This window comes from Gastrolobium bilobum, unplaced genomic scaffold, assembly GCF_033153095.1.
Source record: "Gastrolobium bilobum isolate Gb01-03AN ecotype WA unplaced genomic scaffold, APGP_CSIRO_Gbil_v1 utg5148, whole genome shotgun sequence".
NCBI classification, from domain to species: Eukaryota; Viridiplantae; Streptophyta; class Magnoliopsida; order Fabales; family Fabaceae; genus Gastrolobium; species Gastrolobium bilobum.
In genome coordinates this window covers 371,029-396,103 of record NW_026898045.1, presented here as the reverse complement: position 1 = coordinate 396,103, position 25,075 = coordinate 371,029, and the positions used below count along the sequence as shown (strand labels likewise).

Genomic DNA, 25,075 nt, shown 5'->3' with positions numbered 1-25,075 from the left:
AGCATTATCAAAACAATACATGAAAACGACATCATGCATATAAACCATCCCCCCATGGAACATGGTGGAACCAACAATGGCAAAACCGAGGACACGAAAGCTTACATTGCAAGTTAATTATCCAAGCCAAGAGTCCACACTTAGCTCAAGGCCCACAAACAGCACAATCACAATCTGTTTAAGCAATAATTAATCATCAATAATCATTACTCGAGATCACACTAAGTGATTAAGGCTTTTTTACTCATTTTAGCTCATTTCATGTTGTTTCTGCAGGAGGTATTCAAATACTCCTTGATGAGTATTCGAATACTCCCTGTCTCCAGAAAGTATTCGATTACTTTCACTTAAGTATTCGAATATTTACAAGTATCAGAATACTTTTCCCCCCAGTATCCGAATACCACAGTATCCGAATACCAAACCTCACTGTATTCGAATACTTTTCAGTATTCGAATACTTCTTCAAAGGTATCTGAATACTTTTCTTCCCAGAAAAGTATTCCAGTACTCCAGCAAGGAGTATTCGACTACCAGTGAACAAGTATTCAAATACTACACGAAAAGTATTCGAATACTTCTTCACCAGAATGCAGAAATACGAATAGTGATATGCATAATCCCAATTCAAAGGGTCCAAATGCGATTGGGAGTCCAATGACTCCCTAAACAGATGTTCATTACCATGTTATGAACTCAGAAACACATTCTTTTACCCAAATGATTAAATTTTCTCTTTTTAACTGGTTAAACAAGCTTTAAACATCAAAATACAAAAGCTATGGTCATGATATACCTCTAAGGCTCACAACTCTGAAAATGAAACAGAAAAGAAGCCTCCAACACAGCACCCAGGTTCTGACTTCACAAAGCTACGAAAATACATCTCAAGCTTGACCCTTTATGCCAAAAGGTGGCTTCTTGAAGCTCAAGAAGCCAAGAACAAAGCTCCACTTACTCAAACTCAGAATTACAGCCCCAAAGTCAGCAATAACACACTCAGAAAAGCTTCACTAACTCCCTCACAATGCTCACTAACTCAGTGTTTACAACTACCAAGAGAAAAACTCACTACAAAGGTGATTTCTTGGTCCCATTTCATGAGCAAAGGCCAAGGCTTTCAAGAGGGGAAGAGGAAATGGCTGAAGCAATCAGCAACCAAGACACTCACGTAGCAGCCAAATTATGGCCTAGGGTTTTGTGCCTTTTAGCTTAAATAGGTCCACTTAAATTAACATTAATAGCTAAGCTTAACATTTTAATCTCAAACTTTAGATTTCGAACCTACTCATTTTCCTAAGATTTTTCATATTTTTATTTTATTTTTCGCAGCACCTTTTCGGTATGCGCTTTTCCATAGCCAGTATCAATTCTGGCACCAGTTCTCATTATTTGAACTTGAAACTTGTTTTACAAGTCCTATATATTATTCTAGGAATATTCCCATACTTATTATAATTTTCTGGGATACTCCATCGGTACGCATTTATACCGAGTAGCAGAACCGATATCTGCGCTTTTCGTCAGAAAGCGGCTTTCAGCATTATTACTCATTTACTATAATTATTTAAGTCTTCTCATAACTACTAAGTCAATTATGGAATCATTTCCTATTTTCTCGTAATTAATTAATTAACTTCCTTAATTAATAGTGCGAGAGTCAATAAAGCTGCTATTATTAAATAGCCACTTAATAAAGTAGGATTAGTGTCACAAAAACAAAAAGTGGGATGAGGTTTCTTTTGGAGACAATAAACACATAAGTGGGCCCTAGTCACGAAAAAATTATTAAATGATTCAGGCCCACTTAATTATTTAATAGTCTATCTCAGATGAGGGATTTTTATTTATTTTTTTCTTTTCCTATTTTCCCCCTATTTTAAGAGAGGTAGCACCCAAAATTCCATGGGTTGGGAGCGCTGCAATTCCTCTCCTAGTCACGAGAACCAGGCCACAAAAAGTACTTGATGGGACCAGATGGATTATTGTCACAATAAATATTGAATGACCTTAATTAATCCACTTGTTCCCAAAAAAAATTATATACATTTTGAATAGTAATCCTAATCCATGTCCACTGATACATTTGTACATAGTCTTCAAGGAAATCTAGATAAGATATGGAAATTTAGAAAGATCGATGTTATCAATTTTTATTATTATTTATGATAAACATATCTTCTTTTGTTATAGAATCTTAGGATCATAAACTTTATATATAATCGCAAAAGCATCTTGGTAATAATTATATAATTGAAGACATCATAAATGAATAGAAATTCAACTATCCACCATCACAATAGACACTTTAATGATGTCGAAGGTAATGCAACTACGTCAATTTTCCAGTATTGTGAGGCATATCTCATGTTAAATAAAACATGATATATAGTCATGTAAGAAAATTACAACTATTCAAAAGTAAATTAAAAGTGATGATTTTATAACTACTTATATGATTTAAAGTTTCATGTTTCGCTAGCTAGCTTCGTATTAATTGGTGAAGCACGCAGTCAAATCCAAATTCTTAAATTAGATAGAAAGTTTCTTGAAATTCATGTAGATAATGAAGAAGACAAGCCATGTGTATGAAATAAAGAAACTCGATCGAATCATTGACAAAAAAACAACTGATGACATTCTAAATAACTTATCTTGGAGCAACATATTGAGCCATACATATCTTTCACATTTAGCTTAATTAAGAAGAATAAGGCTATACTATATTTTTTATATATACATATTCATTGGTTCATCGATTACTCGATTAGCTCAACTCGAATATTAATTGCCAGATTCGTTAAGGGGACAACTTTTTCAAGATCATTTTCTCCATTTGAAGAACTCCAACTCAAGACCTCTTAATTATTTGGGGAAATAATTTCCTTGTTGCTTGTACCACTAAATCAATGCTCTTATTCGAAGAAAGTACTAATGGTTATTTAAAGGGGCTGAACTATGAGGGGAAGACCACATGTTGGTCTTAGGGAGAGCATGATAGAAGGAGAATGTTGATATCCTTGTGAAAGTTTGAAACTAAACCTAGAGAGGAGTAGGGTTAATACAATCTTATACTCCATAAAGGACAAGTTCCTACCAACACACATTCTCCCTCCAAACCCAAAAGGTATGTACCCCATCTTGTGGTTGCACCCACCATTGACATCATCCATGAACCTCTCTGGTCTAAACTCATTCGCATCCTTGCCCCACAATACAGGGTCATGGTGCATTGCTACGACATCGATCCACAAGTTGGTTCCATTCGGCACTGTTAAGTCATCAACTTTAATGTCTTCTCTTGCTTGCCTTTGCACATTCGGTGCTGGTGGGTATAGTCTTAGAACTTCATTCATCACCCACTTCATCTGCATAGGGTCAACACATTAATTTTCACATGCAAGATCCTAGCTATTAATACATTTTAAATTAAAATAATTATTTATTTATTTATTTATCGCTAACTGTTAAAACAATTTTACATGTAAGAAAATAAACCTAATTTCAAACTAGATTGGAACAATAGGACATGTGACCTATTAGGTTTAGTTTTTAAAACTAAAATCCAACACAATTAACCTAGAAGCGACATGGGATGGATCTTAAATATCCGCAAAGCTATGTTTCCTACTTATCCATACAGGTATATACTTACTCGTGCGGTGTTGCATTATTTCTTGCTTAACTATATATATATATATATATATATATATATATATATATATATATATATATATATTTATGTATACATTTTATTATTTAATTACGATTAAGTTTATCTTACCTTTCTCAGCCCAGCAACCACATTGACATCAATTTCGTTGTCACCCACCACTTCCCTTATCTCATTTCTCAACTGGATTTGCCAATGTTCATGGATAGCTAGAAGAAACAAAGTCCATGTGATAGCAAGTGCTGTTGTCTCATGGCCACCAAAGAAGAAGGTCTTGCACTCATCAACAAGATCTCGTGTTGTTAATGCCTTCCCTAACTGGTCATCATCATCTTGATGATTTTCTTGCAACAATAGCCCTAATAAATCCTGTTGATCTTGTCCTTTGATTGATTTCATTCGAGCCGTTATGATGGACAACAAGATCCTATCGATATCTTTACCAAGTTTTTTGGCTTCTAGGGTTTTCTTGAGGTTGAAGCACTTGCCAAAGGGAACACCAACATATCGGGTGGTGTTAAAAAGAGTTATTTGTAGGGCTCGTAATTTTTCAAACACTGCCTTGACGTCTTTGTATTTCATGCCAAAGCTTGTCCTTGCTATGATCTCTCCGCTCGTTGCTATTATCTCTTTCTCCACATCGATTTCAGGGTTGCCGCAGTTAATTTGAGTGCCCCACCTCTCTAGCATTTGCTTCGTTGACTCCACCATTATGCTTGCCATTGTCTATTTCACCATAATGTAAACCAATTAGTATGCACATAGATTGTTAGGTGATATCTAACTAAGGAAAGCATTTAGTAGTTTAATTTATTGTGTATTAAAAATATAATTAAAATGATAGACAAGTAGACAACGATATACAAATTAAAATATTTTTATTGCTGCATGATTAATAGTTATGAATTTTCATTATTACTTGATTTGAATTCAATATGTGAGATATTGGATCCAATATCATGTATGGCCCAAGAGGCTTAATATAATCAAGACCAAAGAGTAAAGAAATGTGTGCATCCCGCAAACCTACAACGACAACAGTAGTTCATGACTAGAGTCTCCTCAACAATCAATGACAAAAGGACATGCACATGAATCCAACTATGCCTAAAAAACATAGCTCACCCCAGACACTGGATAGGCCGCCATAGTCCACCAATGAAATTAAGTGTCATCATACTAAGACAACATACACAGAACATCTAATCCCTATATAACGAAGGTTTGAAGCCAAGTTAAGATATCTTAACTTAAAAGTTTATTGATCAAATACTGACTTGAGTGTTAGAGTATGTTTCGGGTATCTTCCACATTTGTCTAATCCAAACAGAGCTATATAGTACCAGCACAACCGTCCTGCATGAGTATCCCATGACAACATGCATCTTAGAGCAGATCCACTCAGATTCTTATTCTTCCAGACTTAGTTAACAATGTGTGATCCAGCCCAACTTCCGTTGAGCTCATCAATACTTATAAACGTTTTTTAATGAACACTACAACGTTTGTAGGTGGACCATGTCGTAGGAGCTTCCTACATATAATGTGAAATTGCTTAGCAAGTTGAGGTTAAAGGAGTGCAAAAAGTTGAACGTCCTTATTTGGGGTTTAAACTATGAAGTATAAACATCATATCAACTACAACGATTAATGGGCCGGTACTTTTCAAAATTAACCATAACATGCAAAGTTTAGACCTTTTAGCTAGGATAAGAAAAAATAAAAGATTATCAAATAGTGGTAGCTCAGTTGACGGATGGAAGCTGAACAGGTGTGGGTGAGTGTATGTGTTCGATCATCCCCAGTATCACTTTTGGGAGAAGTTTAAAGCCTTAATCCTGGACCAGCCCCGAATCGGACTAGTCGCGAAGCGATGAATCGATTGGAATATTTTCAAAAAATAAAATAAAATAAAATAATAAAAATAAAAATAAAAGATTTAAACTAGTTGAATTAATGCGACGCAACAATTAAAAAAAAATGTCTATATGCCTAGCTAGATCAAAGGGAGTGCGAGAAATCGAGAAAGAGAAACCTTCAAGTTAAGAGGTGAAAATGCGGGGGCAACAGCATGCCGGTGACGAACCCAATCGTCGCCCTCAACCATGACCAAACCACTCCCAAACAAGGGGTCTCTGTCATTTCTAAAGACACTAGGCTTTCCCCATCTCTTGGCCATCACCTTTGTGGACATTTTCTTCAAGAACTCTGGCTCTGCAATGTACAAAAATGGTTCCGTCCCCAGCCAGTAGATAAACACCTTACCTACAAAAACAGAATCAAAATCATGCATGATTTCACTTCTTATTGAAGCCCCCAAAACATGCATGCGGGTCCATCTTGGGTTCATACATATAAATGTTAGTTTTCATTACATTACATATATATAAGTATATAACTATATATGCACATACCATGAGAAATTTGCCACCGAGAAAAGTAGGGAAAAACGGTGGAATGTATATCATGGGTGAGTTTTGAGTACCCGAGTGAAGCATTAACGCTATTCTTCTTTTTCATCTCTTGAATGTTTCCAATTGGAAAACTTGGGGTTGGTCCTCCAAACCCACATCTTTTAAGCTTTCGATGTGTTTGGATGGGCAAAATCCACCAACAAAACGTTAGTTTCAAGAGCAAGAAGAGAGTTAACATTGTCACGAAGCTAAGAGCCCCCGTTAGCACTAAAAGCTCCATATTTCTCTGTCTTGATTTCAGCACTTACAACTAACACCTCAATATCTGTGTTTATTGTGGAAAGCAAAGTGCAGAAGGGGTATTTATAGAAGAGGATATGATGGAATTCTTAATGTTATGAATAAGAAACGGACATGACTTTTCACAGGTGAACAGATCTTACGAAATCGACAAGTATACCGTTCATTTCAAGTAATAAAAGTGATGAGTAAATATCGTCCCCTCGAGAATTAATGCACTAATGACTAATTTTAACTATTTCCTTTTTAATTGGAAAAGAAAATTACTTCGATTGTGAAAGTAATTGGTTGTTGTAATTTTAAAAATAATAATATTTAAAAGCATGCAAGAATTTATCAAAAATGTCAAGAAAATATGAGTGATTAAAAATTGTAAAAGAGCTGTAGCCAGGATGCATATCACTTTCGATCATCCCTTATATTCCTAAATTGTATTTTATAATTAACTAGTTTATTAGCTCACACAATTCATTATATCCCTATTAAATAGTTGAACCCTAATATCTCAGTGATTTCAATCATTTAACCCAATTAGAATTCTAGTGTCCTAGTAATTCCTCTTGAATTAAGCATTAAACAAATAAATTAAAAGTCTGCAATCTATGTAAGCCTATGTCTAGGTTATGCACAAATTGTTATTCTACCATTGTCCAGATTAAAACCCCAATATGTCTATTGTGAGTCCTAACCCTCAAAACCCTATAATAGAGCGATTAATTCTATCAAGGATATGAAAAAATTAACATAGGCGGAATAAAACTAACTAAACTAATTAATTTATAAAAACAATATAAAAACTATAAAGGATTCACATGGGGTCCGTGATCCCAACTACAAAAAGAACTTAGTCAGACATATTCATGTCTGACTTAAACAAATTAAAATAATAAAAATTGTTCACGAAAGCAAAAGAAAAGAAGAAGATGAAGGATCAATGGTCTTCGGTCTTCAACTTCGGTGGAATCCTGATCTCCAGCGTGAGTCTCCAAAAATTCTCTCAATTCTCTGTTTTCACAATTCTCTCCAGCCAAAGATGGTTTCCTCTGGGGTCTGAGTCTCTATTTATAGACTTTGTGCCCTTGTCTAGAAATCTTGATCGAATCTTCATCGTATATCTTGGGACCAATCTCCTCTGATACAGTCTGAGATAAGTTTAAAAATTATCACGTGCCTTGGCGCTGATAGCGTGAAAGTGTTGTCTGAATACAGTAGCTTCGCGCTACTAGCGTGAATCTCGTGCTAATGGCGCAGTTGGCAAAAATGGCTGGCGCTGCTAGCGCCAGTGCCACGCTAGTAGCGTGGTCGCATTGTGTTGGAAGTTGATGCTGGTTTATTCACGCCAGTAGCGCGGGGCTTCAGACTTGTGCTTTCAATTGGGCTTCTTCCTTATCTGTTTTTCTACAAATTTATAAGAAAATCAGTGACAAGATATCTGATTGAGATTTATCAATTTAATAACAATTATAGCCCTTTTTATTCAAGATTGTTCAAGATTTTTTCTCTTTTTGGCTTAAAATCATATATATGCTGAAGGCATATCAACCGACATTACTTTTCACTGTCGAACAGGCACGACTCTTGATCACTGCTAATAGGCACCATTCATCACTACCAGCCATAGTTTATAAATAAGGAAGGGAATCAGAATAAATTGTGACTTTTTCTAGCTAATTTAACTCTCATACCAAAACTTTGTAAAATAAAGTGTTTGAAATCTTGTGCATTCATTCTGTGCGATTTATCAGTGTTCATTATGTCCTCCAGTATTGTTTCTTTTGGTTATGCCACTGTCGAAACAAAGATAACTCGTTTTATCCTAGAAGGCATTTGTCTACGAATCTTATGCACTATTGAGAGGCAAAATTGCCTTAAAGACACAATATACAATACTGGGCTCGGGTTTAAATTTCTACAATATTTATGCCTTGCATATTGCGTTCTGATTTAGTGTGATTGCATGCAATTTTATGTTTTCATTAATATTACTCAAACCGACAACATAGATCTTCTACGCTACCACCAATAACAGGATATGGGTTATGAGAATGCGTGGCATTTCACTGTATGAATATCACCCTGCAGCTAGGTTTGAACATTTTCGAAGGATACTCAGTTCTCTCAGTTTAACCGTTTACACCCACATTTTGTTTGTGAATCATTTGTTTCTTTTTTGGACGGACCAATATTTTATTTTTTGACTCGACAATATTTTATATTTTAATTGTTTTGGTCGGACTACATATACTCACATCGAGGGTTCTTGAACTACTTTAATTTCTATTTCCAATTTTCTCCTTCAATTATTTAATTTTATAATCAGTTTTATCTATAAACCATCCAAAACAGTCAGATAATGAGATGATTAATATTGCTTAGCTAAGCAAAGATCCAACTATTGGTAGTGGCGGATCCGGAAATCTGTGTGAAATGGGGCCAAATTATGTACATATTTTAAAGGGTTTAGTGTTTGTCATTTTAAATGACATAACTCTGTGTTATTTTTAACGAAACTACGTCGTTTTGGTGTGTTTTTTTTAATTTATAAAATTAGAAATAAAAAGAAAATTGAGGAGAGAAAATGTAAAAACTTACCAAAACGACGTAATTTCATTAAAAATAACATAATTTTTTTTTGGATAACTAAAAAAATGACATAATTTTGTGTTAGTTAAAATGACAAATATTTTTCCATATTTTTAACATTCGTTGTGAATGTGAGTAAAACTTTTGAGAGTGTTATAAGCTTTAATTAAGTTCAACCGGTTGGAATACCAAAGAAAAAGAAAAGTTCAACCGGTTGAAATGGGAAATTTGGTGTTTGAAATTTTTGGGACAATGTAACAATAGTACACCCTGGCTCCCATGGATATTGGTAATGTTCTACCATAGTTCACATGCTGTTGTGGAACTTGTTTAAAACAAATAAGCCATTCTAATTTTATGTATGTTTTTCTCAATTTATTACTTAAAACTTTAAAGCAGAAATAGGGTAATAAAAATAATATGCGAATGACAAAACTTAAAAAAAAAGTATCATGCATTTATCAAAGTTTTACAGAATACTCTATTCAATTAAAAACTTATTTTATGTATTTAATTCTCCAATCCTCATATTGAGAAGTGACAAAAACACTAGTATTATATAAATTGGAGATAGGATCAAAGAGTTCGAGACGATCATGAACTGGCTACTAACCTACTCATTATGATTGGAGAAAACCGGTTAGTGATAATACATAAAAAGTAAAAACGATATAAAAAGGCATGATATATGAAAAAAAAAATTCACAAGAACCATTACCTTAATTTTTTATTATTAAACCCTATAGATAATGTGTCCACCACCGTCACCATATAAGCATTGAGTAGGTCTTGTGGAGTAAGTCTACAACAAGATAATTCCTGATGCGGTGGGTCAGTTTCCTCTTTTCCTCGAGTGGTAAGAATCAGATATTGTTTCTAATGTCATTTCTCTAATGTTAGAAACGTGTAGCTTAATTATTCTGCAGCGACAACAAAGGAGTCCTGTCACTAGGGACAAGTTATGTCTTTCTCATTCTCACGTCTCCTTATACTATCAGCAATTCCAATCCCTGCTCTTCATCTGTTTTTTTAGGCGGAATTGATTTTTGGAGGGGAAGAATGGGAAGGGGAGAGTTTTATTAATCTCTTCCTTTGTTTGTGAGTTGGTTTTAGGAGGAAAAGGAAAGGAAAGGGAGGATTTTAGTAAGCCCTTCCTTTGTTTGGGAGTTAAAAAAAAAAAAATGGGAAGAAATTGGGGATTTTTACTAAACCCTCTAAAACCCTCCTTCTTAAAATTAAAGTTCCTCCAATTTGGAGGGTTTAAGGGAGGAAATAATTAAAATTACTTATCTACCCTTACCATTAAAATGTGAAAATTACATAAATGTGAATTATTTTTAAATGTAAAATTATTAGAAAAATCTCAAATACCGTTAGAATTTATCGATGAAAAATATTTCGTCAAAAAATAGTGATGAAATTTTTGATGAAAATAATATACGTCAAAAACTTTCCGTCAAAACTAAAGACGAAATTAGAGATAAATCAGATTTTGCAATAATCACCGACAAATTTTTTACGGAAAAAAATTCATTTAAAATTATTAATAGAATCTAAATTCCGTCAAAACTTTCAATACAAATATTTCTGTCCAAAATTTTGACGAAACAAATTTCTATTGAAAAGTTTCGACGTAAGACAATTATGTCAAAAAATTTTACGGAAAACATTTTCATCAAAAATTTTCGACGAAATATATTTCCATAAAAAATTTGTGATTAAAAACATTTCTATAAAAAATTTTGACGGAAAATTAATTTTGCCAAAATTCTTTATGGAATCTAAATTTCGTCAAAATATCTCACCAAAAAACATATTTATCAAAAAATTTGACGAAAATTTTTTTTATCAAAATTTTCAACGAAGCACATTTCCATCAAAAATCATTTGACGGAAAAAAAATTTCATCAAAATTCGTTAGAGAATTTAAATTTTGTCAAAAGTTTTCGACGAAAATATTTTCGTTAATCTTTTTGACAAAAAAAATATCCGTCGAAATTTTTAACGAAACACATTTCTATTGAAAATTTTCGACGGAAAATATTTCTGTCAAAATTTTTGATAAAAAAATATTTCCACCAGAATTTTCGACGCAACATATTTCTGTCAAAAAATTTCGACAGAAATATTTTCGTAAAAATTTTTGACGAAAAATATTTCGATAAAAACCTTTTACAGAAAAATATTCTGTGAAAATTCTTTATAGAATTTAAATTTCGTCGAAAGTTTCAAATGAACCGTTTCCCTCAAAAATTTTGACAACAATTTTCCTTCGAAATTTTTTCAAAATACATTTCCATCGAAATCTTGAACGGAAAATATTTCGTCAAAATTTTTGACGAATTTTTTTTTCCGTTTAAAACATTTGATGGAGAAAATCATTTTTGACAAAACTTTTGACGAAAACTAAATTTCGTAGAAAATTTGAATAGAAAATTTATTTTTGTTAAAATTTGAATCGGAGAAAAAATTTTGTCGCTTGTCGACGAAAAGTATTCCGAAGAAAAAATAATTTTTTGACAAATTTTTCGTCGTTTGCAACGTAGAAAATTCTTTAAAAATATGGTCTTTTTTAGTAGTGTGAAAAGTATATAAATAATTTTGTTAGAAATTTTAAATTTAATTTAATTTGCAAAATGTAATAATTATATTATTTTTAAAAAAGGGTAAAATGGAAAAAATATGTCATTAACCATTCTCTATTCTCCCTTACCATTTTTTTAACTCCCAAACAAGGAAAGAGAATACCCTCCAATTTCCTTCACTTCCTCCCCTTGGATTCCCTTCATTCCCTTTTCCCTCCAAACTCCCAAACAAAGCCCAATTTGGGGGAAGGGAATTGGAGAATTTTGCAAAATCCTCCAAAACCCTTCTCTCCCTTAAAATTAAAGTTTTCCTAATTTGGAGGGTTCAAGGGGGGAAATATTGAAAACTATTTATCTATCCTTAGCATTAAAATGTAAAAATTATATAAATATGAATCATTTTTAAATGTGACATTATTAGAAAAGTCTCAAATATATTGACAGAATTTATCGACGAAAAATATTAAGTTGAAAATAGTGACGAAATTTTTGACAAAAATCACATTACGTCGAAAATAGAGACGAAACAATTTTTGGTCATAATCAATGACATAAAACTTTTCGAAAAAAATACTGTTAAATTTTTTGATAGAATCTAAATTCCGTTGAAATTTTTTGACAGAAAACAATTCCCTAAAACAATTTGTCGAAAATATTTCAGTAAAACTTTTTTACAGGAAACATTTCCACCAAAATTTTCACCGGAAAACATTTCCAGTGAAAATTTCCGACGAAAAATATTTTTGTAAAAAATAGTATTTCGACGAAAAAATATTTTTTTGACAGAATTTTTGTCGTTTTGAACGTAGAATTTTCGTTGAAAATATGGTCTTTTTTAATAGTATGAAAAACACATAAAAAATTTTGTTTAGCAATTTTAAATTTAAATTTATCTGTAAAATATAATATTATAGTAATATTAGAAAAATGGTAAAATTATAAAAATATCTCGTTGACCCTCCAATTTCTCTTTTACCATTTTTTTAATTCTCAAACAAGGGAAGGGAATACTCTCTAATTTCCTTTCCTTCCTTCCCCTCCCCCCTCCTTGGATCTCCTTCCTTACCTTCCCCTCCAAACTCCCAAACATTTGAGGGAGGGAAGGAAAGGAAAGGAAAGGAAAGGGTTTTAGTAAGTCCAAACCCTCCTTCCAAACTCCCTTTAATTACCATTTTTTAGGAAGGGAAGGAAAGGAAAGGGAAGGTTTTAGTAAGTCCTTTCCTTTTTTGTGAGTTTAAAAAAAGGAGGGGAAGAATTTGAGGACTTTTACTAAATCCTCCAAAACCGTCCTTCTTAAAATTAAAGTTTCCTCAATTTGGAGGGATTGAGGGGGAACATATTAAAAATTACTTATCTACCCTTAGCATTAAAATGTTAAAACTACATAATTGTGAATCATTTTTAAATGAGATATTATTAGAAAAGTCTCAAATACTGACAGAATTTATTAACGAAAAATATTTCGTTAAAAATAGTGATGAAATTTTTGATGAAAATCATGTATGTCAAAAAACTTCCGTCAAAACTAAAGATGAAATTAGAGACGGAACCAGATTTTGCCATAATCAATAACATAAATTTTGTATGAAAAAAAAATTCAGTCAAAATTATTGATAGAATCTAAATTCTATCGAAACTTTTAACGAAAATACTTTTGTCCAAAATTTTGCAAAAATATTTCACAAAAAAAATATTCATCGAAATTTTTGACTAAAAATATTTCCATCAAAATATTCGACGAAACATAATTTTATCGAAAATTGTTGACGACGGAAACATTTCCATTAAAATTTTTCCATTGAAAGTTTTCGACGGAAACATTTTCATTAAAATTTTTGACAAAGAAAATTCTGTCGAAACTTTTAACGAAACACATTTCCCTCAAAGATTTTCGACCGAAAAAGTTTCCGTCAAGTTTTTTGATACAAAAATTTTCCATCAATATTTCCAACGGAACGCATTTCTGACAAAAAATTTCGATATAACATATTTCCGTAAAAAAATTTGACTGAAAAAATATCCTGTCAAAATTCATTACAGAATCTAAATTTCGTAGAAAGTTTCGAATGAAACATTTCCCTCAAAATTTCTAAGAAAATAATTTCTGTCGAAATTTTTGTAAGAACACATTTCCATTGAAATTTTGAACGAAAAATGTTTCGTCAAAATTTTTGACAGAATTCTTTTTTAGTTTAAAACATTTGATGGAGGAAATCATTTTCGTCAAATTTTTTGATGAAAACTAAATTTAATCGAAAATTTCGATAGAAAATTTATTTTGTAAAAAATTTCATCGATTGAAAAATTCCGTCGCTTTTCGACGAAAAAAATAATTTTGTGATGAAAATTTGATCGTTTGCAACGTAAAAATTTCATCGAAAATATGATTTTTTTTTTGTGTTGTGAAAAGTACATAAATAATTTTGTTAGAAATTTTAAATTTAATTTGTAAAATATATTAATTTTATTAATTTTAAAAAGGGTAAAATGGTAAAAATATCTCATTAACCCTTCATTTTCTTCCCTTACCATTTTTTTAACTCCCAAACAAGGGAAGAGAATGCCATTTAATTTCTTTCTCTTCCTTCTCCTCCCTTCCCCTTGGATCCCCTTCCTTCCCCTCCCCTCCAATCTTCCAAACAAAGCCTTAGGGTACACCTTTGAGAATGGAATGAATTTCTAATTAAGGCATTTAATTGTTCAGTATATAACCTTTATATATAAGAAAAACAATAAAAGTTAGATTTTGTCATGTATAATAAAAGTTAGATTTTGTCATGTATAATAATATAACCTTAATGAACAAATTTAGATACCAGATCATAACATGTGGTTATACTTGAGCTTCTATGGAGTGATGCGATGATGTGGTAGCGGATGCTCCTCCATGTGCTATGATGGAAAATTAGGGGATGAACTTGCAAGACATTTCGACATTCAAGTCAGTATCAATCGTGCCCATAATATGTTAGATAAAATATTTATATGATGCTTATTGCCTATTCTGTAGTTAATGAAAGTGAAGATCCCTTATAGAGATTTTGAATTTTTCCCTTTGTTAATGGGTTCAATGCTTAGTTGGCCTAAGCTGAATATATTATTAAGAACAAATATATATATATATATATATATATATATATATATATATATATATATATGGGAAAAATATATCCCAAGCTGCTTGAGATAAATTTATCTCCGACCACCCCAAAACTACGTCGTTTTGATTATTTATTTCCTTATATGTATTGATTCACCTTTGAATAGTTATGATTCCACTTTTCTCTCTCTTCCTTTATCACCATTGATCCATCTTTGTACGGTTATGATTTAGTAGCTGGAGATAACTTTATCTCCGGCAGCTTGAGAAATGATAAGCCATATATATATATATATATATATATATATATATATATATATATATGTGGGGTAAACATTTCTGCAGCCACTTTAGATAAGCTTATCTACAGCTACCCTTTATAATTATGTTCTCCCGGGAGAACATAGTTATAACATTAAAAGTGGCTTTTTTTCTCTCTCCTCATTTACTTTTCAGAACCTGTCTGCTGACGTGGAGAGAGAAAAAAAAGTAACTTTAATATTATAACTATGTTCTTCCGGGAGAACATAGTTATAAATGGGTAGTTGTAGATAAGCTTATCTAAAGTGGCTGTAGAAATATTTTTTCCTATATATATATATATATATATATATATATATATATATATATATATATATATATATATATATATATATATACAGGATCAACTTATATCAGTGTAAGAGTAATAACTCTTACACTCAATCTTAACCGTTGATTTTCGTCCATCAAATGACTGTAATTAATTACATTATTCTCATTAATTAATTATTAATTATAACCATTAGATATATGAAAATCAACGATTAAGATTGAGTGTAAGAGTTATTACTCTTACACCGGTGTAAGAATATCTTGTCTCATATATATATATATATATATATATATATATATATATATATATATATATATATATATATATATATATCAATGTAAATTAAATATTTAATATTTTTTGTCCTTGAATCATCACTCAAACTTTGTTGCCATCAACATCCTTTGGTATCCATGGCCATCTAAGACATTCTTACAAACGCCATTGTAATTTTATTACGCCATATATTAATTTTAAATTCTTATTATTTATTAACATCAATTTAATAATGTCTTGCATATTCTCATTAAATTACTCAAATAGTCAAAGTATAATTTAATTCAAAATTATAGTTCTCTATCTAATTTTTCACTCATCTCATACTTAAAAATTAAATTTATTAAAACTAAAATTGTACTTAGTGTTTCTGTTACTAAGGGTCTATTTAGTTTGATATATAACGCCTGATAATATAAGTTTAAATTATATGTTATGACAATTTATGAGATACTCTAGAACTTGCTTTGTTTCTTGCTTGAAATGGTCTATGATTTATATTGTTGAGATGATAAAGGCATGCTCTTTATGTTAACTAAATGGCCAAATAGCCAACCCTTATGTATGTTATACCTTTGTTTGAGCCCCTTTAAGCCTAGGCCTGTTCATTCATTGAAAACCTATATGCGAATAGTCACTTCCCATACACATCTTTGCCTTAATTTAGATTGAATTTCAGATTTGGATTGAGGAATGAATATTAATTGTTATATTTTAGATGTTGTTACATGGGAAAATACAGGTGAAAAGGGAAAAAAGCCAAGGACAATGAGTTGGTTAGAAAGAAAAAATAAGGAAAGGAGTGAGAATACTCGAGAAGGGAAAAGAAAATCCAATGTGAAAGAAAAATTCAAAAAGAAAGAGAAATCTTTCAAAGAAAAAGAAAAATGCCTTGAAAAAGAGAAAAAAGGAAATAGTGAAAAGTGTAAAGGAGTAAGAGTGGAAGAAGAATAATTATTTGCAATTTTGTCAATCAATTTTATTTATTCCTCTTCAAATATGATCTTTAATCTTAGAGCCACTTCCCTAAAAAATTTCCTTCCTTTTAGCCAAACCAAATTACAACCATAATAAAGACCTCCTGATCTGCTTTATAGGTCATTAAGACTGTGGAGAGTAAGAATATGAGCAAGCCTAGTATTGATTCAATGAAGGATGAGTGAAACACAAACCCTCAAACACTTGAGTGTGAGTGAATTGAAAATCTTAGTGAGCGGTGTTTTAGCTTAATATTTCGATTCTTTGTCTGATGAAGTCTTATTACAATTATATGATTGATGGATTGTGAATCTTGCTTGAATTGATGTATCATTTTATTTCAAGACTAAGTCTGAATATCTTTGATCTTGTTGTTACATGATTTTTTCCTATTGAAAGTTCATTCAATTGAAGATTCCTACTCCCTATTCCCTTAGTTTTATTCTCTTTAATTGCTGAGGGCAGCAATGTGCAAATCTGGGAATTGTTGATAAGTCTCCAATTTATTATGTATTAAGCGTTAATATGAGCATGAAATTGATTTAAAAGTAATTAAAAGTTATGAGAATTATAATTAAAGTGTTATTTTATTATCAAAAATATTCTAATACAAATTCTTATACTTTGCAGTAATTTTCAGCTCTATAAAAAGATATATTGGAGAGTTCAAGTGGATTTGTTATTCTGAATCATATAATTGATTGAAGATCTTATTGAAGATTCTCTTGAATATTTTTAAGGAAATTGTTTCCTTTAAATATAAAAGAGAAGATTTTAAAGATTTGATTAAAGATATGATTAGAGATTATAGTAAAGATTCCATCAAAGATATTATGAGAAATTAAAAGATATGGTTCAAGATTTAATGCAAGATCACACAAGAAAATAAAAAAAAATATGGTTTCTTCTATATAAAGAGGGCTGGCACATTCAAGAGAAGGAGCTTTTGGAGAAGAGTTTTGAAGAGTGAAGAGGAGGAATCCTGTTGCGGAGGATTGGAGCACTGAAATAGTCAAGACGACATCACATCCATGGAGTCTTGGGAAATTATTTTCTTTCCAATTGCTTTTGAATTCAATATGCTAGGCTAAGTAGTTTTTATGTAGTTAGGGATAGATGGAACCCAATTGAATCTTTATGTTTTATGAATTAGATTGTCTCTGAATTCTTCTCTTTTTATATTTGAATAAATTTATCTATTTTTAATGTTTTCTATGAGTTTGCTCCTTATAGATTGATTTAGGGGAATTATATGACAATAAGGATATTGGTGCATGAACCTCGATTTGATAAATTCATCATAACCCTTGTGATCTAGGGATAGACTTAGGGTAATTGTGCAATCTTTGAATTCTTGATTTTAATGCATGTTTTCTTAGGGAATAACCGGGGAACTAGGGTTCTTCCAAGATCACATAGATTTAGGGTAACAAGGAATTGAGCCTAATTAACTTAGAAAGAATTGATTGACATTATATTAAGAGCAGATTCTTGATTATTTAATTCATAGCATAAAGAGGATATTGGGGGAAGTTGAAACCCTAACTACGCTCGTTTTGATAATTAAACAACTCATCTTTTTAATTGCTTTTAATTCTAAAATCGCATGTTAGCGAACTAGTGCTTGCAAATCAATCCTTGTGGGAACGATCTCGTACTCAGTACACTTTATTACTTTTACGACCAGTGCACTTGCCGAAGTCGCAACAGCATACCTTTCAATGATATTGAACTCATTTTTTTCAAATTCATCTACAATGAAATGACATATGTCACATTCTCTAAATTTATTGTTTCGCAAATTGCTTCAGTATTAGAAGCTGAAATTTGCGGTCACTGTAAAAGAGTATATTAACAAATAAAATTACTTTTTTAAAACAAGTTCTACATTTTTTTGACAAGATGAAATAATTTTGATTTTTTGGTTTTTTTTTTATAAAAATCCATGAGCCGACTGGGTCACCGGTTTTGCTCGGGTCTGGCTGGTTTTGTCCGAGCTTAGCCAGGTGCGAAGCATGACGTTCAATGCTTGATCTGAATCGGTCCGATGGCCAGTTCGCCGAATTCCGGGTTAAGCCGGGTTTCACGATAGTGTTCATAATAAATAAAGTAATTTTTTGAATATCACAAAAGTTTAATATGGCAAATAAAATACAGGGGAGGGGGAATCGTAAAGCTAGAGCTATGCCAACAAGGAAAGGCAATGAAATTGTTTAGATATCCCCGTCAAAGCGGAAGATCCCATTGAAGCGGCTAATCCCATGCATACTGTCTGTACATCTGGTTGTACAAATTGCATAGTATCAAAAATAGCTATTCCGGGTATTACCCATCCGCCCGGAGAATTTATAAACAGGTACAAATCTTTGTTATCGTCCTCTATACTGAGATAGACTATAATAGGGGTGTTCGCGGTCTGGATTGGATCGGTTTTGGAAGCAAAACTCATCCGATCCAATCCCTTCGGTTTGATCATGTAATCATCCATTCAGTTTAGATTTTTTTTCAAATCCGATCCGATCCAATCCAACTTTTTTCGGTTTGGATTGGATCGGTTTTCGGTTTTTTGAATATCCTAAAATTAGTTTCATGATTCTTGTGCAAATAACATCTTTTGTATATATTGGCTTTGTAAAAAAAAAAATTGAAATACAAAAATATCAGTAAACAATACTATAGTTGATGAGACGTGACTAAGTTTTTTTTTGTGTTTAGTTGATGAGTTAATGGGTCTTGAGTTTAGAAATTTTTGGGCTACGATTGGAGAAAGGACAAGTAGGTAGAGAATAATTAATATATTGGATCGGTTTGGATTGGATCGGTTTTCATCAACCCATCCGAAAACCGATCCAATCCAATTAAAATTTGCGATTTTCTTTCGGTTTCCGATTTTTCAGTTTTCGGTTTATTCGGTTATCGATTTTTCGGTTCGGTTTTTGCGGTTTGAATCGGTTTGGAACGGTTGATGAACACCTCTAGACTATAAGGCCAATAATTTGATTCGATATTTCACTATCAACCTCCTGGCGGGGCTGGTAGAAGATATATTGGAGAGGAAAGCCCAAACAATAATAGTGGATGTGAACCCACTAACTGGGCTGTGATAAATAGTCCCATGAAGGGCCATGAACATAACGAGGGTATGTGACTGGTGGGAGTGGTGGCTATATTTTACGTTTATTGGTAGTATTTGGCTATATTACTACAAGAAAAAAGTTTATTTGTGACGAAATTTTTTCGTCACAAACGATAATTTTCGACACAAATATATTTGCGACACAGGAATTTGTGACGAAATTTACTTGTGACGTAGGAATTAGTGACGAAATTTCATAAAATTTTGTCACTAATAAGATTAATTTTTCTTGTAGTGATTCAAATTAAATCAAGTAACTGATATATTGGTATATTCAAATTAAATAATAATAAAATATAATCAAGTAAATTTAAGTAAGATAAAATATTTTGAATGGTTTAGTTTAGAACTTTTACATTTAATTAATTATTATTAATTTTCTCATATTTATTTATTGTTATTGACGCATTTATTTAATTGTATTGTTAGTTTTACGTTTTTCTTTTACATGAAATCTTAAACAAAATGAAAAAAAAAGGTTTAAATTTATAATAATTTTTTTTCAGCTCTCATAAAATATGATATAGTCTTGTGGTAAAATTATAACTATTCAAAAGTAAATCAACGGTGATGATTTTGTAACTACTTATTTTAATATTTTTTCTATTTTCTCTTATAGTCATGTGGGAAAATTACAACTATTCATGTAATCAATGGTGATAATTTTATAACTATTTATTTTAATATTTTTTTTTCTCTTTTCTCTTGTCATCATTGATCTACCTTTGCATGGTTATGATTTTCCTACATAATCATGAGAGGATTCACTCCCAAATTATAACACACTGTTATCTTCGTACGGAGTGGAAAGCCTAAACCCTTAGGGTATGTTTGGCAGAAGTTTTATTTTGGATTTGATATTGGGGAAGTATGGGTGGGTATTGGAAAATACTACGTTTGGTTCAAGTTTTTGAAAAAAATACTAGGCAAATAGGATGGCTGAGAAACGACTTTGGTGCTGTTTTTTGGGTGAAATATACTGTTACAAAATACCACATGAGATGTGATATTTTGAAATAACTGGAAAAGTGGAAAAACATGTGTGAAGTTCCTTCCGAACATAGACTTTGCAAATTTAAATAAATTTCTCCAGTAATATTTCGGTCAACCAAACATTTTTTTTTTAACTTTTTCATCAAACCGACTTTCCTACCATTTCCCAGTATTTATATTTCCTTGGTAAAAAAAAATTATCCTCTACCAAACACACCTATATATAGTCCTTTTATATACTAGACAGCCGGAAAAAACTGAAAAAACTGCTTATATGGTTTAAAGTTTCATGTATCGCTAGCTAGCTTCGTATTCATTGGTGAAGCACGCAGTCAAATCCAAATAATTCTTACATTAGATAGAAAGTTTCTTGAAGTTCATGTAGATATTTAAGAAGACAAGCCATGTGTATGAAATAAAGAAACTCGAATCATTGACAAAAAAAACAACTGACATTCTAAATAACTTATCTTGGAGCAATATATTGAGCCATACATATCTTTCACATTTACCTGAAAAATAATAATCTCATGTTGTATAAGAAAGTTATCTTATATCATACATCCATAGAATTTTATGCTAATTTTTTTTTAGATTGTGAACCCCACATATTTATGTCACTCACATGAAAATACTATCTCATGTAACATGAGATTAGTAAACCTCTTCACTTAATTAAGAAGAATAAGGCTATACTATAATTTTTTTTATATATATTCTATGAAGCACCGACACTTCAAAAATCCTGACGTGTCGTGCCCGACACTTCTCGACACTCTCGGACACTCCTCGACACTTCAACACACGATAGAAATTCAAGAAAAGGATTAAAGGTTGCGTTGCGTTGGATCACGATTACTATTTTATTGAGTTTAATATAAATATTTGGGATATCTTATGTTTTTTTACAAAATTTATGAATATTATAAGTTTAGATTCATTTTTTTGTTAAATTATTGAATATTAAATATAATATACACTACATAAATTAAAAATATTATTTAATATCAAAACGTGTCCTAACGTGTCGAAATCTAACATTTTTAGTAATTAACGTGTCGAAGTGTCGTGTCGTACCGTGTCACGTGGTATCGGTGCTACATAGTATATATTTACCAGTCCATCAATCACTCCATTAGTCCAACTGGAACATTAATTGTCAGATTCTTCAAAGGGTGGGTACAACTCTTTCAAGATCATTTTCTCCGTTTAAAGAACTCCAACTCAAGACTGGCCTCTTATTTGGGGAAATAATTTCCTTGTTGCTTGTACCACTAAATCAATGCTCTTATTCGAAGAAAGTACTAATGGTTATTTAAAGGGGCTGAACTATGAGGGGAAGACCACATGTTGGTCTTAGGGAGAGCATGATAGAAGGAGAATGTTGATAACCTGGTGAAAGTTTGAAACTAAACCTAGAGAGGAGTAGGGTTAATACAATCTTATACTCCATAAAGGACAAGTTCCTACCAACACACATTCTCCCTCCAAACCCAAAAGGTAAGTACCCCATCTTGTGGTTGCACCCACCATCGACATCATCCATGAACCTCTCTGGTCTAAACTCATTCACATCCTTTCCCCACAATGCAGGGTCATGGTGCATTGCTACGAGATCGATCCACAAGTTGGTTCCATTAGGCACTGTTAAATCATCAACTTTAATGTCTTCTCTTGCTTGCCTTTGCACATTCGGTGCTGGTGGGTATAGTCTTAGAACTTCATTCATCACCCACTTCATCTGCATGTATGATCAAGACATTAAGGTCAGAGATAAACTATAAGAAACTAATCATTAATATAAGAAAGTGAAAATAAAAGAATTAAGGTTATATATTATATATCAACGGCTTTACCTTCTTTAAATCAGAAAGCATAGTGATATCAAGCTCGTTGTTACCAACGACTTCTCTTATTTCATCTCTCAACTGGTTTTGCCAATCTTCATGCATGGCTAGAAGAAGCAAAGTCCATGTGATAGCAAGTGCTGTGGTTTCATGGCCACCAAAGAAGAAGGTCTTGCATTCATCAACCAGTTCTCGCCTTGTTAATGTCTTTCCTGATTTGCCATCAACTTGTTGATGATTTTCTTGAAGCAACAAACCTAATAAATCTTGTTGAGAACCCTTTTTGGGTGATTTCTTCCGAGTTTCTATGATGGACAACAATAGCTCATCGATTTCTTTGCCAAGTTTCTTGGCCTCTAGGGTTTTCTTGACATTGAAATACTTGCCAAAGGGAACCCCTACATACCTATTGGTCTTAAAAAGAGTCATTTGCAATGCTCGTAATTTGTGAAACACCTCTCTAGCAATTTCATCTTTCATGCCAAAACTTGCTCTTGCTATGATCTCTCCAGCTGTTGCTATAATCTCTCTCTCCACGTCGATTTCGGGGTTTCCTGAATTTATTTGCGTAGCCCATCTTTCTATCATTTGGTTTGTAGACTCAACCATCATGCTTCCCATGGCCTATCACATTAATTACACAAGATATTCAAAGACTAATTAGACTGCGTGCTTGTGGCCAAAATAGAAATCAAAACGTTTGAAATCAAGAAATAACAAAAACGATAATTTTGATTTTGTTACGTACGTAATAGTATCATTACTTGGTTATTTTATGCTTTACTTGGTCATGGAGTGCATGCATGTGTAGAAAGTTAAACGTTCAATTCAATTTCCAATTTGTATCTAACAAATGAAAAAACATATCTACAAAATGTATAAGAGCCAAAAATAAATAAAATAAAATAAATCTTCCACAATTATTTTAAACTAGGGCATGTGTACTTTTCAAATCATGACGTGATTCTCTCTATATATATATGTAGATAATTTTTGCTTGGAAGCCACCATGGATGGTCTTATTTCTATGTTTGAAAATTATATGGTACACTAGCAAGTTGAGAGAGAGAGAGAGAGAGAGAGAGAGAGAGAGAGAGAGAGAGAGAGAGAGAGAGAGAGAGAGAGAGAGAGAAACCTTCAAGTTAAGGGGATTGAATGCAGGGGCAATAATGTGACGGTGACGAACCCAATCGTTACCCTCGACCATGACCAAACCACTCCCAAACATGGGGTCTCTGTCATTTCTAAACACACTAGGTTTCCCCCATCTCTTTGCTATCACCTCTGTTGACATTTTCTTCAAGAACTCTGGGTCTGCAACGTACAAAAATGGTTCCGTTCCCAGCCAGTAGATAAACACCTTACCTACAAAAACAGAATCAAAATCATGCATGATTTCACCTCTTATTGAAGCCCCCAAAACATGCATGCGGGTCCATCTTGGGTTTGCACCCACACACACATATATATATATATATATATATGGAAAAATATTTGTCATTATAAATGACATAAAGTTATGTCATTTTAAGATAGATAGACACACATAATTTATATTATTTAAAATGACAAACACCAAATTCATATATATATATATATATAATATGGGTTTTATTAATGTTATATGACATGATATAAGTGGGTTTTCCAACACACACAATAATGGAGAGAGAGAAAGTTGAATGATGAAAGAGAAAGAAAAACATGTGGACCTCTTTAATGTGTGTGTAGGAAAGTTATGTTATGTTATGTAAAATAATAAACATAAAACCCATATAATATATACATAACTATGTATGCACATACCATGAGAAATTTGCCACCGAGAAAAGTAGGGAAAGACGGTGGAATGTATATCATGGGTGAGTTTTGAGTACCCGAGTGAAGCATTAACGCTATTCTTCATTTTCATCTCTTGAATGTTTCCAATTGGAAAACTTGGGGTTGGTCCTCCAAACCCACATCTTTTAAGCTTTTGATGTGTTTGGATGGGCAAAATCCACCAACAAAACGTTAGTTTCAAGAGCAAGAAGAGAGTTAACATTGTCACGAAGCTAAGAGCCCCCGTTAGCACTAAAAGCTCCATATTTCTCTGTCTTGATTTCAGCACTTACAACTAACACCTCAATATCTGTGTTTATTGTTGAAAGCAAAGTGCGGAAGGGGTATTTATAGAAAAGGATATCTTGGAATTCTTAATGTTATTTATAAGAAGTTGGATGTGAAGAGATGTAGTTTTATTTTCGAATGGACATGACTTTTCACAAGATTACTTTCCATTAGTGAACAGATATTATTTTTCACTGGCGAACAGACACGACTCTTCAACGTCAATAGGCATTATTTATCATTATCAATCATAGTTTATAAATAAGGAAGGGAATCATCATAAATTGTGGCTTTTTCTAATGAGAATAACATCTATCCTTTTAAAGGATATGACCATATATATGTCATTTTAGATCCTAATCGTTGATTTTCATCTATCAACGATTATAATTTATTGGATCAAAATTATTAATTAATTAATAATAAGTTTGACCGATTAAGTTTGACCCAATATATTATAACATTTGATGGATGAAAATCAATGGT

General features: G+C 32.2%; 2 protein-coding genes across 2 annotated transcripts; both read right to left on the bottom strand.

Moving 5' to 3' along the window:
* Nucleotides 1-2,942: 2,942 nt before the first annotated feature.
* On the bottom strand, nt 2,943-6,367 carry LOC133312403 (cytokinin hydroxylase-like). Its single transcript, XM_061513580.1, has 4 exons — nt 6,088-6,367; nt 5,709-5,938; nt 3,785-4,399; nt 2,943-3,368 (listed from the first exon to the last, which is right to left on the bottom strand). The coding sequence occupies exons 1-4, from the start codon at nt 6,365-6,367 to the stop codon at nt 2,943-2,945; spliced, it is 1,551 nt and encodes a 516-aa protein (XP_061369564.1).
* Nucleotides 6,368-21,948: 15,581 nt separating this feature from the next.
* LOC133312365 (cytokinin hydroxylase-like) lies at nt 21,949-24,566 on the bottom strand. Its single transcript, XM_061513536.1, has 4 exons — nt 24,287-24,566; nt 23,616-23,845; nt 22,490-23,104; nt 21,949-22,374 (listed from the first exon to the last, which is right to left on the bottom strand). The coding sequence occupies exons 1-4, from the start codon at nt 24,564-24,566 to the stop codon at nt 21,949-21,951; spliced, it is 1,551 nt and encodes a 516-aa protein (XP_061369520.1).
* Between the last annotated feature and the right edge of the window lie 509 nt (nt 24,567-25,075).